Consider the following 17,530-nt stretch of genomic DNA (forward strand, 5'->3'; position numbering starts at 1 on the left):
TCCTTTCTTATCCCAAGAGATACAACAAACTGCCTCTGATGAGCAGCTGAATTATTTTGATTTTGGTCTCTAGATATTTAGTGTAGAGTACAGAAGAGATTCCCTTTGTCCTTGTCTAAGTTTGTTCCCAGGTGTTTCTGAAGAAAGCAGGTCACTCAATTACCAGTTGGATTACTCATCCCTACAACTTGAAAAACAAGGAAAGAAAACACAGTGAGTACAGGTCTTTGAAGCTCCAGGGATAATTGAGATCAGCAGCACCTCTTAAATTAATCACAGTAGCACCATGGAAGTATCAGCAAGGCAGATACTTTCCTTGTGAGTTTTTAAGACTTTATACCTTCATTTTCTTAATGTGTTATCCTTTGAGCTGCTATTTCTAATTTGTACTCACAATCAGAATGAGAGGATTTTTTAAAAACACCTGAGTGACAAACTGAACACTAACAGTATTTTTTGCCAACAAAGAAATTCTTTTGATTAACCTACTCTAAAACACTAATTTAGATCTTAAAGCTCAAGTACTCAATGCAGACCTGATGAACAATTTGATAGAAAAAAAGGAAAAAAGCATATAGTATTTGTTTAATACTTTAGTCCTTCATAGGCTTTACGTGGATGTGGAAACAAGACACCCAACAACAAAGCGCATCAAAAGAACATCCTAGCAGCTATAGATGAAGCCCTTAGTGACATCGTTTATTGGCCAGCTTGGCAGTGCTAGGGTAAAGGTTGAACTCGATAATTTTACAGGTCTTTTCCAACCAAGCTGATACTACGATTTTGTATGTGATCAAAACAAAGCTTTAGTTAGCCCAAAAACATCTCTGACACATTGCACGGCTTAAATCCAGTATATGAACAAGCACATTGCAACACTCTCTGCAGTAACAAGTTTTTACAGTTTAGCTATGTGCTCCGTGAATAAGCACCATCTTTTCCTTATTCTAAACCTGCCACCTTATACTGTAGGGCAAGCATTTCCACGACACTCGGGATTTCACAAATCTTCATTATACACCATTTACACATCACTTTTCCTACATGTTTTAGCCTCTGCTCTCATAAAGGTTTTTAAATACCGTTTCCAGTTCTATTATGTTTCTGAAGATGCATCCAACACTCAAGACATGAGCACACCAGGAATTTTTAAAGCAACAAGTTAATGAGTATTTTTTATTTTTCCCAATGTTCAAATTCAGTCCTTCCACATTTCGTTAGAATGGGGTCAAGAGGAAGAATTAGGAATAACTTCTTTATTGAACACCCTCAGCACAACTGTGCTGTAAAAAAAAACTGAAATGTGGGGAAAAAGCAACAAAATGTAGGGTTTTAGACCTGCCTTTATAACTGTTGCTCTCTTGTTCCATAAGCAAAGATTATTTCATATACATCTAAAGTGTGAAATAAGATTTTTTTTACCTAAAACAGTCCAACAGAGACCCAATCACGTCATCTGCTAATTCTTTGGGAAGTCTTCCAGTTATCCTACCAATTCTAAAGAAGATAGAAAAGGGGGTGGGGGGAGAGGGAAGCAAACAGTGATTCATTATTACTGCACTTGATATACAAGTCCTATAAAAAATCTATTTACTGAAAGCTTACAGTAAGATCGGCTGACTTCAAGATGACAATACACTGCCCTAACACCATTACCCTACAACAACAATCTCAAACTTGAATCAAAAGCTACACAGCAGCAAACTTAACAGAGAAATACAGTTTTTAAAGTGGAGGAGGGAAAAAAAAAACAACCCTAAACATTTTGAAGAAATGCTATTTTACACCCATCAGTTCAAGTCTTACCCAGATTGTTTCTTTCCTTGTATTTCTATTCTATCTGAAATTTTCCTGAAGACCAGCACAAATTCATACTGGACAAACATACAAACATGGCTTTGTAACATCAGCTGTGCCAAAGCCATTTGAAGTAACTGGGAATATTGACAATACACAGAAATTATCACTCTTGGATTACACTAGACTGTATTTCTATGTTGCTTACTGTAGATTATTAGAGTAACCATAAGAAACCTACCCTTTTGCTGCAGACCACCTGACAATAGTGTCTTTGTCTTTCAGTCCAACCAACAATTGCTCTGCAGATAATTTATTTTAAACAAAACAGATTATTCTCATTTAACAACAGAAAGATTAAAATTCAAAAATTAATTTTCTTCTTAACATAAATGCCTCTTAGTTTATATAAAGGTACTTCTATATACATCTCTGCTCTTTTTCACATCAGGATGACTTGAAATCAAAGAAACAAGAAAACATATCAAAATAATTTTCTAAAAGAGAATTTGGTTTGAAATTTCAGGTAAAGGGGAAAACACAGAATGGAGCCCATGGTGCTTTTTCCAGTGGTTCATTAGATTATTCAAGTTATAAAAGTCTTCTGATGCAACTTTAGTCAATTACAGCACATCCACCACCAAGCTCACAGAGCACATGCTCTATGACCACACACTAATAAAAAATGCCGCTCCTTTGTTACTAAGACATCTTTAAAACATCAGCTATAATTCTTTAGCTTTCATTTAACACAACGTTTTGTTGTTCACTATGTATTTTAAGTCATCCCTCCATCTGTGAAAGGTTCAAGTTCTCTCTTTCATACTATATTTCAGTAAACCTATGCCCCAACCCCACAACAAATGCTGCAGTATTGAGTTTCTGTTTGAGATGCTGAAATCCAAATCATTCGATAAAATGCAATATATTTTAGTCACTTGCATACAGTTAAACTTCAGAGTCTAATTTTTCACTTTAGCACAGATACCCACATGACTTTCTTAGCCCTAAGGTTGTTTTTCAATATATGTTTAATTTGCAGGCATTACAGTAATTTTTATTGAGTTTTTACACACCTACAACATTTTCAATCTCTCCTGGAATGTCATATTCCTCTTCATCATCAGCTTCATTAGCAGCAACTGTTGTCATTTGACTCTGCACAACTGAACCCTGAGCTTGCAGATTGGCAGCTAGAGATCGACAGCCACGCTGGTATCTGCACAACAGACACATTAATTGATTTGTCTTATTGAAGTTCCAACTGAAATAGGTGCATCCTGTCACAAAGCCTGCTGATCAGGTTGCTACACCTCCCAGTGTACAGTTCTCCGGTTAGTAAGTGGTTGCTTTAAAGTATCCCACTCTCCTCCCCCTCTTCTTGACCCAGTTGTCTCTTTTCCAAGGTAAGAAGAGCTAGACTATTTAAATGTCTCTCCCTTTCCTGTTTCAGTATAACCTATTTTCCACTGCTGACAATAAAGAGAGGCAAAATTCCCATGTCATAAAAACCTCTCCAAAACTTAAAATATTAATAAAATCAACTTATTAAAAATTGGCTTGTAAATGTTAAAGCAAGCTTAGTACTTTCTGACCAAGCTATACTCCCGATATTTAGCCCATGGTGTAGAGAGATTCTTAGAAGAGATACATTTTACATATAAAACTGACTTTTGCCATTGGGCATAGTACACTCTCCACCTAAAAGAGAATTTTTCTATGCCTAAGGACGTTCTCAAAAGTTGGTAAAAGAAACACAATAAAAAGAGTCACCAAGGGAGCCTGCAATTTGAAAATATCAGTGCGAGAAATCTAGAAAAGAGTTTGCCCTCTGGCAGTAAGTAAAACCAGACACCAAAACCTGACTAATATGCAAAACCAAAGTGGGATTGCAAGCCACTTTTCCCCTGTGAACCTCCTATCGAATCAGGGTAGAACTATGTAATGGAAAAAGTTATGTTCACTCTTACAAAATTGTACTAAATCAACTTCAGTAACAAAGGTCACTTTCTTCCCATCTAAACCAAGTTATGCATTATATAGGAACAGGCTTCTGCTTGTGTAACGTGCAACATGAGAAGTGAAAAGATTTGGCCTGTCCCAGCACTAGTTTACTACACCAAAATGGAAAAAAAATTTACAGGAAACTAAATACAGTGGAAGCACTCTACTTTTTCCAAATAGTGCAAATGAAGGAGTTCATTCCCAAGTAACACAGGGATTTCTTCCCTTTTAGGGGAGGTTATGAAGACAGGACAGTGTCAAATCCATGCATTTATGTATTCCTTGGCTTTTTGAGTGGTTTTGGATTTAATGTTTTTTAACTGTTTCAGCTTTAAACTAACCTCCATTTTGCTACCTTTGGTTTCACAAACGTCAGTCCAAGTCTTTGAACAAGTTTCATCCCTAGCTTGCGAAGAACCATCTGATTACTTTCTGACAGCTTGCAGTTATCGAGACATTCAAGTACAGTGGCAGCTGTAAAAAAAAAAAAAACAAACAAAAAAACCCATGCTATAAAACCTGGAAAATCTCAGTAAGAACATCAGTTTTGTCAAGTTTTGAAAGTTCCTGAGAATATTTAGATTTCTAAAGGCATTACTAAGATGCAAATGCCTTACTACCTACTTCATAGTAGCTCTGACACTGGTCAAATAGTGGTAATATTCTTCACCTACCAAACAGGAAGGATTGCTTTAAGCATTACTTTTGACTACGAAAATTATAACGAAGCAAGATTCCTAGAGTATTTATGCCTCTGCTTCTCACTGGAAGTAACATGTTCCAGCATCTTTCAGGGTTTAAGAACTGCCAGCAGTGTAACAGAACCAGGAGTCAGAAAATCTAATTCACTTATTCTGCAGCCAGTTTCAAGACTAAGACAGTCCTCATTTATTCCTGTTCCTTTTCCTCATATATTATTTTCAGGCAGCACCAACTTAACTCCTCTGGCACAGGAATTTTTATGACAATGAATGCCCTTAACCATTTAGACATGAGAAATACTGTGCGTGTGTAAACAGTCAGCAACAAAACCTTTCATTTGGGCACATCAAAGGTAGCAAAATTATTTGTCCAGCAAAGCAAAAAAAAAACCAGAACAGAGACGAAAGGAGAATCCTGGATTAATGAATATAAAATTCCAGGATTCAGAATTCATATGGAACAGATTCCTGTTACAAATCAAACAGTCGTCCTGCATTTTCAACCCAAAACAACTAATGATTGTTTTGAAGGCTGATCATCAGTTAATAGAGACCAACAGCCTGGGTTCTGAAGGACGGTCATTCTTGCTATAAGCACCACAAATATGGATGTGTACTGGCAAAATACTTTGCAACCTCTTACTCCAGTCTTGGAGCAGAGTTTTCAAAATACTCCAAGAACAAAGACATAACAATTGTTCCAAAGTCTGAGAAAATGTAGGATGTGACTTAAAAATCTCCTCAGATTTTAAAAAGGCTTATAATTTACCCTGACATACTAAAATGCTAATAGAACACACACAGAACAAAAGGTAAAGCCAGTAATAACGCCTACTTTGATACCTTCCAACCTGGATCTTTATGCAGTTGTAAAAGCTAGAAACTAATGGTTTAGGAGAAAGAGAGTGCAGAAACATCAATATTCACAGACAGACAAACAATAAGAATAACAAAATATAAACCTCTTCCAAGACCTTCCAACTCTTGAATCACTAAAATATCTACAGACCCATGCAAATGATTTCAGGACTAGTGCTTATTTTACAATAAAGTTCTATGTTGCAAATGATTTCAAACAGTATCTTCCTTTGTCATTTGTCTGGTTTTTCCTATTTGATCCTCAGAGATGTTAGAACCTGCTATAATTAAAAATCTTCGATACTTTTTGTCTCTCACATTTTCTTACCCCAAACAGTTTCTGTCTGAATATCTGCTTCTTAGTAATGAGCATTCTACTTTTCCTATGATGCATTTATTCATTGGTATGCCCCTGATTTTTCTCTTATTACTAGACTTGTAACTATTTAATATTCTATGTGCCGTAGGCCAAAACATCTAATTTTACCAGCTGGGTTAGTGCTGTGAGCCAAATATCTTCTTTTCATATTGATTAGGATTATTGTGTTGTATAGTCTGCATCTTTTAAATTACATAATTTTGTATTATACCATATTTTATCTAGCCTGTTTATTATTCTGCTTATTTGTCAGTCCTATTTTTGTCTAAGCTTCCACAGTGCTATCTGCTATTTCTATGTGATGACATTCCTCAATATTTTGTTTGTTTCTGACCAGCACACATGTCATTCCATTCTGTTTGGCTTACTACCTTATTTCCATGTTTACTCAGATCTCAAGTGTTTTGTATGGAAGCATCTGCATTTCTGACATTGGTAACTGGGAGAAGGGAACTGCTTCCCCCACAAGACCTATGAAGTTTCTTCTCTGAAGTCAAAATTCCATTGATTGAAATCACAAGCTGCATTCTAAAGCAAGTTTACTTCATTGCCTGATTCCTGTAAATAGCACAAACCCTATTTTCTGGTGCTTTGATAAGCGTCTCAAAACTTACAAGCTCTTTTGTAGTGTTCTGTAGTTAGCCATCATCTTTCCCTACCTCTCTTTACTGCTATCAATAAAAAACAAGCTAGCATTTTACAGGCAGCTCTGACCATATTCCAGGACATTAATGTAACTCCAACATGCAGCTGCACTGTTCAGAAACCTGCTCTCCTTCTGGGTCCCTGTCTATTCCTAATTGCATCCACCATAATCTCTCTCTGGAATCACTACGGGATTCTAGCTGGGTCCCGTACACAGCTGGTTCTTTAAACCTGGGTTTTCTGAAATTCTGAGCTTATGTTGAAACTCAAAGATCTTCTGCAAAATTTCCAGCAGTACTGTGTATAAACCCATTTTATATTCTAATGAATTTTGAAACATATTTTCCACCTCTTATAGTCTGTATGTTCTGTGTTCAGCTCCGTATTATAGCAACTGGTCAATCCCAAATTCTCTGATGAGCTGTTCCAACATAACATTCCACACTGGCTTCTGCTCCTTCCTCACTGTCATCCTTTGACCCTCCCCCTCCTCCCCATTTTGCATAGTTCATAACTTCCCTGTTGACACTGCTTTTTACAGCACCCCTTGCTATCAGTTTAATCTTTCCTTTTTTTTTTACTTGGAATGGCTTAAAACTAGAAATCAGGATATTACAAACTTACCATATGGTAAACAATCTTCTCTTTTGGCATGTTTAAATAACTGTGCCTACAATTAAAACAAGGAAAACAAACATGAGAATATAGAGATTCTAAAACACATTATATCAAACATATAGTTCTAAAATATTTTATGCTTTTGAAATAATCAGTAGTGGTTACTAATTTAAATAGTGTAAAAGGGAAAATGTCTCAAGGAGCAGTTTTACTTCTTTGTAAGTCAAGGATACTGCAGCTCAGCCTTCCCCTCCCATCCACACAATCATGTAGGCAAGCCAACTCAGGCAGCTGAGCTGGCCAAAAAAACTCTAAAGAGAGATGAAAAAGGGTAAAAAATGAGAGAGGGAAAAAAAAAAGGGGGAGGAAGCCACTAATTTTCAGCCAGCTCAGCTTTCTGAACCATCCAGCTCAGCGCTTGGTCACACAAGCTCAGTGCAGGTGCAACCACAGCACCTATTATCTCAAGCAGCTCATGTTGCTTTGAACCTCTAAAAAGTGAAGCAGACTTTGGAGAACATGAATACAAGCAGAAGAACCAGCAGAACTCTAGGTCCTGTTTCGGACTTCCTGGCACCGAACGTATCCAAACTGAATAAGCCTTGGTGATGATTTATTAGACAAGCCAGCACACAGAATACATCAAGTTTTTGGTCACTGCATGAGAGGTGAACACATATAAGTAAGTGTAGTTATTAGCACCAATCACACAATGACAAGCAGGACATGGTCCAGACTAAACTGCTAAGTATTTTATCCTGTTTCCCCAACAGCTTTTGAGAACTCCATGTTAAACTAAACAAACCCAGCTACAGAAATTTCCGACTGCAAGCCTGCTACGTACCTCAAACAACCTTGAATTCCTGTGCTGAAGGATTTACAGAAGAGCAAAAAGCTTCCATAATAATCTTTTATATGATTAAATACCCCAGAAATATTAAGTTCCAGTACTACAGTGAGACAAATGGACTAGTAACACCCAACAAAAACATGATAAACACTGAAAGTTTCCTCAGTTCACTTAGTATGCATCAAAAACTGTGTTCAGTCACTTCTTTTTCCTTGTGTTGTCATTAACCAAAAGAAAAATCCTCCACAATAAATATGCCTAGGAGTTAAACGAGAACAGACTTACCTTAAAAATATGTACTTTCTCACACATACCAAACACACACATGCCTCCTGTACTGCAGGTGTGGTTAAGAGCAACAAAGGCAATAAAAACACCTTCAGGCTACATACCCATTCTAGTTTGTTTTGTTACTAAACTGCATTTTGGGATCCTAAATTAGCACTTCTGATCAGATCTGCTGCAAGCTATATAAGGGAATTTGATAATACAGATTGATTTTTTAAAGATTTTTAATGGTTTTACAAGTAACTAAGCAACTGTAAGGCATCCATTAACAATTGACATTTACAAAGGAGTAATGCTACAGAACTACCTCAGGCCCAGAAGAGCAGCTATCAAAACCAAATACAAACATGAGTGGTAAAAATATAGCACAGCTTTTCTCAATATACCGTATCAATATCCAAACAAAAAACTATTTTACAAGTAACATACAACAGAACTCTGCTTGTGTCAAAAAGCCTGAAGAAAAGATGACAGACACTCTACAGATCTTTGGTATAACTACCAAATGTACAGTGCCTCTAAAATTTTTCCACCTCTCTGCTAAAACATGCAGAAACTCATTTTTTCATCCCTTGGTTCCTGTGTCCTGCTTTAAAAACCTATCAGATGGTTTCTTCACAAGGTTAGCAAGTTGGTAGCAGATGCCGGGAGATCCTGCAGCATTTCTGCACCACCTTATCTTCACAATTATTCTCTTTTCTCTAGAAAAATCCAGTTAAGAATAAAGAGTGCTTTTAAAGCACACACAGACTGCCTCCAAATTATTAGGATTATATTCAAGTATATTCAAAATAAAACACTATAATTCTTGAAGCAGTAATAAGGCAGAGAAAGAGCTTTTTAATAGAGCCTTGTGAATACTCCTGGGCGAACGCATCTGGATGTCTATGCTTACACTTCCTAGAATCACAGAATGGTCTGCGTTGGAATGGATCTTAAACATCACTTAGTTCCAAACTCCTGCCTGATACTGAAGAAGTTTTCCTAAAATCTCAATCTCCTCTCTGCCAGTTTAAAGCCATTCCCCTTGTCCTATCCCTTGTCCAAAGCCCCTCTCCGGGTTTTCTGTAGCCTCTTTAGGCTCTGAGGTCTCTCCTTAAGGAGCCTTCTCTTCTCCAGGCTGAACCAGCCCATTCTCTTAGCCTGGCTCCAGAGCAGAGCTGCTCCAGCCCTTCTTCACTTCTCAGCACACTATCTAGGAGCTCCTTCAAAGGTGGAACAGAATCCTGAAAACATCTACACACTTTCAGTCTTACAGAGTTCCCAAATTCTGGCATCTTCCTATGAGCTTCTCTATGAATTTTCACATCCTTAAGGCCAACTTTGAATTCAGCTCTTGACTCCTCAGGAAAAACAGAACTTGAAGCACCTCAAGCAAGATGTGGGAAGAAATTAACCAACAGACAAGCAGGAAATGAGAAAACTCTTCAAATATTGTACCATAATTTTTTAATGTTCTTCTAAAAAAACACCCAAAAAGGAAGAAAAACAGCTTCACAAACCTATGCCTCAATTTAGAACAGTGAGCTTGACAGGTTCCATTTCACAACCATTTCTATTATTTTTTAATAAAAAGGTGAACCATATACTGTTTCCCTACAACAGTTTGACTATAAACCTAAGTAACAATCTATTTTTATATCTAATATTCAAAGCAGAAAATCTAGTCTCAAGAAAAATCTTGCAAGGATTTCTAATATACTTTCAGATGTTGAAATCATCATAGCAACTCTTCAGATATGAAACACAGCAGGAAATACAGTGTCTGGGGTTTGTTCTGACTGTAGGAATGTCAAGAAAAGAAGTTTTCATGACTCCTTTATGAGTCAAAGTATGCAAAAGCATTCCCAAGTCCAAATTTTACAAACTTTTGAGCTTAGCATGTATGTTTTCTAGGGGAAAGAAAAGAGCACTTTAACTGATGTTAGCCTTTGGGGAAGGGGAGGTATGTATTTTCTTCCACCATGTACTACAGTAGGTCAAAGGTTCCGTCTCAGAAAAATCCTGCAAACCTAGAGCTTACAAGGGCTATGCTGAAAATAAAAGTACATGCTGCAGGAACAGCAAACATTAACAGAAACACACAGAAAAAAAGGAGAGATCAGCATTACAGTATCCAGCTTAAACTTCCTGCCTTGAAGGAAGAAAAATATCCAAGGCACACCATTTCAGAAAATCTGATACAAACAAAGTAATTAATAAGCTTGGTTTGCCACCTGCATAGACATTTCAGTGTCAGCAACTGACAATACTCAAAGTAAGGAGCCTGTCTATTGGAGTATCCAGGCAAAGTTACGCCATGGCCTCTTCACTTTAATGAGGACATACAGCATACACCAACCTACCCAACCTGTTGAACTGTTGAAAAGTATGTGACTCCCTCTCTTATAAATAATTAAGCCACCTACAAATTAGAGAAAATCAGTGGTGTGCAAGCAATGACGACTGTCAAGTCTGGTTTTGCTTTAGAAATAGCATGGTGCAAGGAAAACAAAGCCTAGTTTCTTAGTAATCCAGGAGAAACACACCACACCTTCCAATTGTCTGCATAACCCACTTCAGGCCCGACCTCCATGAGCTGTATCAATCAGGATCATCTCCAGGACATGTTCCCCAAGCTATACAAATCACCATTAAGGGTAGCCTGACTGTTTAGTAGCAAGTATATCTTCCTGCAAAGCAGGAGACACAACTCTGCATCTACCCTCTGGTCGTAACCAGCCAAGTCAAGGACTGGGAGGATAATTTCAGCCTCTATGGGAAGAGAAGAAAATGATCTTTCATTACTCTGGAGCACCCCCTAGTAGTCGCACAACATTCAGGTCCATGGAAAGCTATCAGCCATCCCTGCCTTCAGGCCAGATGTGGGGAGGTAAACAAGGTGAGGGAGGCCATGCTGTCAGAATAATAAATTCACTTGAAAGTAGAGAATATTTCATGCATTATATGTGCAGCTAATGGCAAAATAGATAAGTTCAAGCCCTTATTCTTACTGTCTTCAACACAGTAAAATATTACTCCTTCTCTAAATCACATGTGCTTGTCAGGGCATCAACACGGTGCTTAAGCTGACAAATTTCAAAAGAGAACCCAGTTAAAACAGTGGCAAAAGAAGCTAAGTTTTCTTTAGATTTTAGTTATTTACCATCTGAGAGCCTGAAAAGTTTAGACTAATGTGCAGAGAACCAACAGAATGCTTCCTTTCTACCTTAGCAAGACTAAACCCACAGTTTTTAAATACTTAGAAGTAAAAAAGAGACAGCTAAAAACAGCAATAGAGCCTAACAGGAAAAGAAACAGTCTTACGAAAACAGAGCTCCTAAGCCTTGAACTAACTACAGTACTTGTGGTGAAAAGAAAAAAAAAAGTATCAGACAAAGCCCCATTAGAATACTCAGTGCCATTCAGAGAGGAGAGGCAGTGCTTCCAGAAAGGGATCAGATCCCTGGGTATCAGCAGACACAAGAATTTTCCTCTTCTCCTTGCATCACCATTGCTTGTTGTAAACCTTTATCATCAACACACTAAGCAAGGACACCTTCTGAAAAAAACAACGCCAACAGACAATCCTAACATCGCTAATTCTTTGAGAATGCCAAAAATATAGAGACTTGGGAAACATTCTGTTTAGAAATAGTCTATTTTTGTGCCTCTGGGTCCGAAAGAATAGAGTTAGAGAGTTCTTTCTTCCCTGGAGCAAAATTTACATATGCATGTAGCTATTGCTAAATAACTTTTGCATTAGAGACAGCTCAGGGAAATGCCCTGTTCTTAAGACTCTCGAGTTTCATCAGATCACTGTGTTGGGCGTTTTATTTTTTTTAATTATTACTCACACTTGTATACTGAATCACTTATAAAACAAATAAGGTTTAATAAGTTTCAATGCCCAAGGCTACCTCAACATGATGACATCTCTGTCACGCAAGAACTGGGAGTGCTGCACCCTGCAGCAATAACTAAAAAGCTGTTTGATATAATAGTAGGTTTAAAAGCAAACCTCCAGACCAAGAGAATTTAAAATGCAGATTCTTGAAACAAGTTAGAAGTTTCCTTCAAGTAAACAAATGTTATTAAAAAAACAAAAAACCTGAGTCATATTAATCCAATATTTAGAATTCCTCCAATACACAAATCCAACATCAATAATCCTTCAAATGCACCAAGTGTCTAAACACAGAAGTGAATTTAATTCAATACTGAACTGAATTCAATACTACAATAGCTCCAACTAAAGAGAGCAGTTTTAAAACCTAAATCTTAAATGTTATAAGCAGAGACTCGTGTTTGTACACACCTGCTGTGAAATGATAGATTACTGACAACAGGTGGAAAGAGAAAAAAAGGAAAAAGCATTGGTGGAATTAAAATATGTAATGCAGGCTGCGTGTTCCAACAGGAACTCTGAAACAGTAGTACTCGTTCTACACATAATGCTGAGTTAGATTAAACAGTAGCATACCTAATCACCAAGACTTAAGGCCACAAAGAGGCAGATCAAAGTGCAGCAACGTCGAACTACTCACTGCGTACCTAACTTGCAGTTTCAGTTCATTGAAATGCGAGAGTTTCATGTCTTTTTAAAACAGTTCTGCCATGTCTCCCTACAAGCTATTTCCTACATGCAGGTCATAAGCAGCATAATACCATAATCCAACTGAAATCCACCCAGTCAGGGGCAGCCCTAAACTGATCTGATGGACAGAAAGACTTGTTGTTCCCACCCTGGTGGGTTACATTCCCGAAACCTATCATCCCAAAACCTGCCTTGCTATACTGACCAGAAACTGAAAAGTGGTCTTTTTTCCCCCTGCTTGTTCAGAAAGAAATGCCCAAGCAACTACAGTTTGACTCTTAAAGTAATAAATTGATGGAGGAATCAAAGGGAAAAGAACTTTGAAGCTTGTTGACACAAGTTTTAGCTGTCCCTCACGAGGATGTGTTCTGCTTCACACACTTGGCAATTATTACTATGTTTCTGTACAACAGACTGTTAGAATCTTGTCTGTTTAAGAGAAAAGATTTACTTGTTTTAAAAACGCCTTTTATTTTCAGCTATTTTTGGTTTAACAATACATTATCTTTACAAGTATGTTACAAAGTTGTTAATATTAAATTCCTGAAATAAATATTTCCTATTCAACTTAAGCACATCTCCATACACACATACCTGCACACATATTCTGAGAACTTTTATTCCCTAATGATCTAATTCATGCTTACATTGTAGTAACTAAAATTAAAAATGGAAGACTGAATGCAAGAAAGGTTTTAAAAGTTCAGTCTGCTCATAGCTAAAAACTGGAACAGGAGTTAGGAGCTGTAGGACACAAATAAAACTGGCCTGAAACGCTTTCTCCTATCCCAGAGAGAAGGAAAAATTAATGCAAATGCAAGAAGGCTCCTGGCTTCCAGGTATATTGTATCACATTCCAGTTTCGATTCTACTTGTTAAGTATTCACCTGTTTCGCTTAGTATGCACTAATGAACAGGTGGATAGAGCCAAAGCCAAACTCAAAGGAATTATGACAAAACACTAATGTATTATACATCCTGCAGGTCTCATCATGCACCTAGAATGGCAAACAGTCAGTCTCCCTTTCCAGATCTGACAATAAAATGATGAAACATCATTCTGTCTTTTGAAACATACTGCAATGCATACAAATAATGCTTCCTCCTGCTTAAGCAGCACGTCCTAAGTTATTCTAAATATAGATCATTTCTTGTATCTTCTGATTTGGAAGAGCTGCTAGGGAGGAAACAAAAAAAAAAACACCCAAAAAAACACAGAGCACACACTTGTTCCAGAACTTTGCTTTGATGTTTAGTAACATACTGTGTACGAGTCCTCATAGTTATTAGCTAAGAAGAGCTGCAAATTTATGCAAATGATAGAAACTTGTACAAACACCAGCAAATCCTTAAAGCTGTGCAAAGACTGGTCAAGAGCAAGTCATCACCTCCACTTTGGTCAACAACAAAACTGAGAAGTAACAACTCCAGCTGGACAAACTGCCCCATTCTACCCAAATATATTTAGACATCGAAATCAAACAGATCCCAAAACTGTTATTCAAGTGTTTCAAAATGCACACCAACACTTCTAAGGGTGTAAAACTACAAGAAAGCTTTCATAACAAGATATTCTTTGAATGTACAGGAGGAATGCTATCATACAGGAGTGGTTGAGGTATTACAGATTTTTTCCCATGCATAGTATATAAATTTTAAAACCCAAACTAAGAATTCAGCACTTTTGAGTCTTAAACTACTGTTACTTAACAAGGCAAGGAGCATTAAACAAAAAACTTGTTCAGATTAGCAAGCAAAACCATCTGAAACAGTGCATTTTCTAAGACTGCCAAAGGACACTAACAAGTTTAGTATGTCTTGGCAAAACCATTGAGAACCAGATTGGAGTCAAAGAAATGGATACAACTTTCTAGAGTCACTTGTATTTTGGTTACCAGTTCTGAAGTCTAGGAGAGACCACCGCTATATGAGAAGCCCAATCTCTGCATTTTATACAGTTCCAATTTTTCCATTTATTTCAAAGGTTTTGTTCAAAGAAAAAACCAAAACAAGCAAACAAACCAACCAACCCCAACCCAAACTGAATTATGAAATTATTACTGATAGATAATCAGATATTTAAAAGCATTTTTGAGTTATTTAACAGTATCTATACTGGCAACTTCACTGTCATTTGGTGATGACAAGAATACTTCAAGAAAATATACATATATGGGAAACTACAACTTGCAAACTGTTGTGGAGGAAATTCTAGCAGTACATAATCTTATCCTGTTTTAATAAACACACATAAACTCTCTGTGCATTTGCTATTAAAGGTCTACCAAAGCAGTATCATATGACCATAAATAAAACCATCTATCTTTAAAAAGAAAAAAAGTATTTACCAGGGCCTGGAGCATGCCATTCATAACAACAGTGCCCTCCATGGACTGAAAGGAGGATTTAGATATCATGGAGAGTGTCCAGTCCAGGAAGTCTGCCATCCTTTTCTGCTTGACATCAGGGCGGACAATAAATCTGTCACAGTAAAAAAACAAACACTGCAGTTATTAACTTTATGACTTTCAGTGGAAAATAATTTTTCCTGCTATCCAAACTGGTTGCAGTTCCTAAATACAACTCTCCAATGGATATTTTGCTAAGTTGCTGAGGGTGGAAACACCTCAAACTACCATAAATTCTGCCCTTCTGTCTCCGAGCAAGGCTTTGACCCAGAAATACACTTTCACTTCAATCTATAAACTTGTACCCTACAGATTTCTCATTTTAATTGTAAAGCAACAACCATTCCAAAGGTCCATCAGAATCAGTGAGAAGCTCAAATACAAGGATTCTCTCCACCATTCTCACCAAGAACAGCTATTTTGCACATCTGAAAAGGAGTGTAAATCCACACATGCTGCAGTGTTATCAACCAGGCCCATATAAAGAGTAATCATCAGTGCTACCCTGGGGTTTTGTATATGTGAAAAGGTCAAATACTTGTTATTTAACACACTAGATGGGTCAAGAGATGTGTTTTCACCTATCTTAGGGCAAAAGAGGTACATTATGGTTAAACTACTTCTGTAAGCCTATAATCATCAGTGTCAAGCAAGCTACAGTCAGGGCATCTGCTTCAGTTAGCTGATTTAGTGCTCCTAGCACTTAAAGCAAGCAGAGATTCAGACTAAATTAAGAAACTTTGCTCTTAATTCAGTCAAAGGAAAGAAGGTACTTGGGAAAGTCCCAAAAGTACAATTCATAGTGCTTAAAGAAGGATGTATGCAGAGCCTGTAACTGGTTACTTTATACACCTACAAATTAAATGAGGAACTGCGCCAAGAGTTAACTAACGGGAAATATTAAATACAGAGAAAACAGGAAACAGTGAGCATGTATGTGATCACTTAAATTGTCTTTAAAGTCAGTATCTGTTGTGTTCAGCTATAAAACAGTGAGATTTGGGGCAGGGGTTAGTTGGGAGGGTGCTTTACAACCAAGCAGCAAGGACCCAGCCTTCTCTTGCACAACAGCACAAGTGAGAGAAGTAACCTGTGAAGTAGATGAACTGGTTCCTAGACCCTTTCTTAGCCCAAAGGAGTTTAAATCTTATTTTCCTAAAGGAGTGCCATAACCTCCAGACTAGAAGTAAGATAAGCCTCATCCCCTCCTACTGCTACCAGGTCCCTGAGCAGACAGAAGGGAGAATTCATGAAACAAATTCCAGCTCCTCTGCCTCTGAAAAGTAAAATACCTCAGAAAATGGGATCCTGATGGTTCTCTTCAAATTCATTAACTCCTTAAAGCAGGAACCAGAACCCAGAATTCCTCTTCCTCCCTAAGTAGTTCCTTCCTCAGTGTGTTACTGAGTCAAGATTCCTGAATTTCATCTCTCTCCTTGTCCTTGGATTTTCATATTCCTAAGAAGAAGCAGCAGTGATCTCTTCTCAGACTATGCCCATTCATTAAAAAATTGATCTGTGATATGAAAGTAGTGAATTCAAGTGCACCAAGGCCAAAATGCTTTGGACCCAGGTCTTCTGATTCCTGGTGAGGTGTTTTAATCACTAGATTATTTTGAAAATAGTGTTTTCATAAGAAACTAAACAATTACAAGTACCCTACATAGGAACTTTCCTCCCATTACAGCCTTACACACCTTGAGGTAGCTGGTACTAGAACCAGCTTGGCATATTCAATCACCTCACTTGTTATTTGTATGTTTTTAATAAAAATTAATTTAGCCAATAAAATAGAGGTGAAAAGAACATAAGACAACTGATAATAGCACACCTGCCCAGTACCCTGTGTTTGGATGCAAGGCCCTTATGAAATCCCCCTGAAATCCAGAGTTGAGCACTGCATGAAGACACAGTTTAGCTGAATACAATGCTGTATTCAATCACATGACTATATATATGCTTCCACTAGTAATTTAGTTTTACAGATACCCTGGAGTACAAATGAAGTGCAAATTCAATTACCATAATGGGATGAAAGAGTCTTTTTAAATTACTGTCACCCTTACTTGAGAAAGCTTCCAAACACTGGATGTACCTTCAAGAGTCTATCCCAGTTTGTTGATCTGCAAGTTTTTCTGGGGTTTTAGGAAGCATATTTGGCCACATGAATGCTCAAGAGTAATTCGCTCTATGTCACATTTCCACCTTAAATCATCTGCTTCTGACAACTTGTCACAAGGCAGATGACCAATGCAAACATAAAAATGCTGGAAAAGCAACTTCCAATTCTCAGTTCCAAAATGACCGCAAAAACCTATTTAGGACAAGGAGAGAAACCTACATTCTGTCACACGGAAATAAGTATGTAACAGTCAAGTTTATCTATTGAAGACAATTCAAATGATT

General features: G+C 37.4%; 1 protein-coding gene across 2 annotated transcripts in view; it reads right to left on the bottom strand.

Annotated features, from left to right (window-relative positions):
* The window catches only part of TBCD (tubulin folding cofactor D), a 122,765-nt gene that overhangs the window by 95,195 nt on the left and 10,040 nt on the right, over positions 1 to 17,530 (bottom strand). The window contains exons 1-7 of one of the 2 annotated variants that reach the window (XM_031044813.2): positions 16,417 to 16,508; positions 15,065 to 15,197; positions 7,009 to 7,054; positions 4,143 to 4,275; positions 2,874 to 3,016; positions 2,039 to 2,099; positions 1,423 to 1,497 (exon numbers count right to left, since the gene is read on the bottom strand). In XM_031044813.2, the coding sequence (XP_030900673.2) occupies positions 1,423 to 1,497; positions 2,039 to 2,099; positions 2,874 to 3,016; positions 4,143 to 4,275; positions 7,009 to 7,054; positions 15,065 to 15,163 (557 nt within the window). In that variant the 5' untranslated portion in view covers positions 15,164 to 15,197; positions 16,417 to 16,508. Of the gene's footprint in view, positions 1 to 1,422; positions 1,498 to 2,038; positions 2,100 to 2,873; positions 3,017 to 4,142; positions 4,276 to 7,008; positions 7,055 to 15,064; positions 15,198 to 16,416; positions 16,509 to 17,530 lie in introns of those variants that run through there. The other variant, XM_034067411.1, reaches the window with a different exon arrangement.

The sequence above is a fragment of the Melopsittacus undulatus genome, chromosome 11, assembly GCF_012275295.1.
Source record: "Melopsittacus undulatus isolate bMelUnd1 chromosome 11, bMelUnd1.mat.Z, whole genome shotgun sequence".
NCBI lineage: Eukaryota > Metazoa > Chordata > Aves > Psittaciformes > Psittaculidae > Melopsittacus > Melopsittacus undulatus.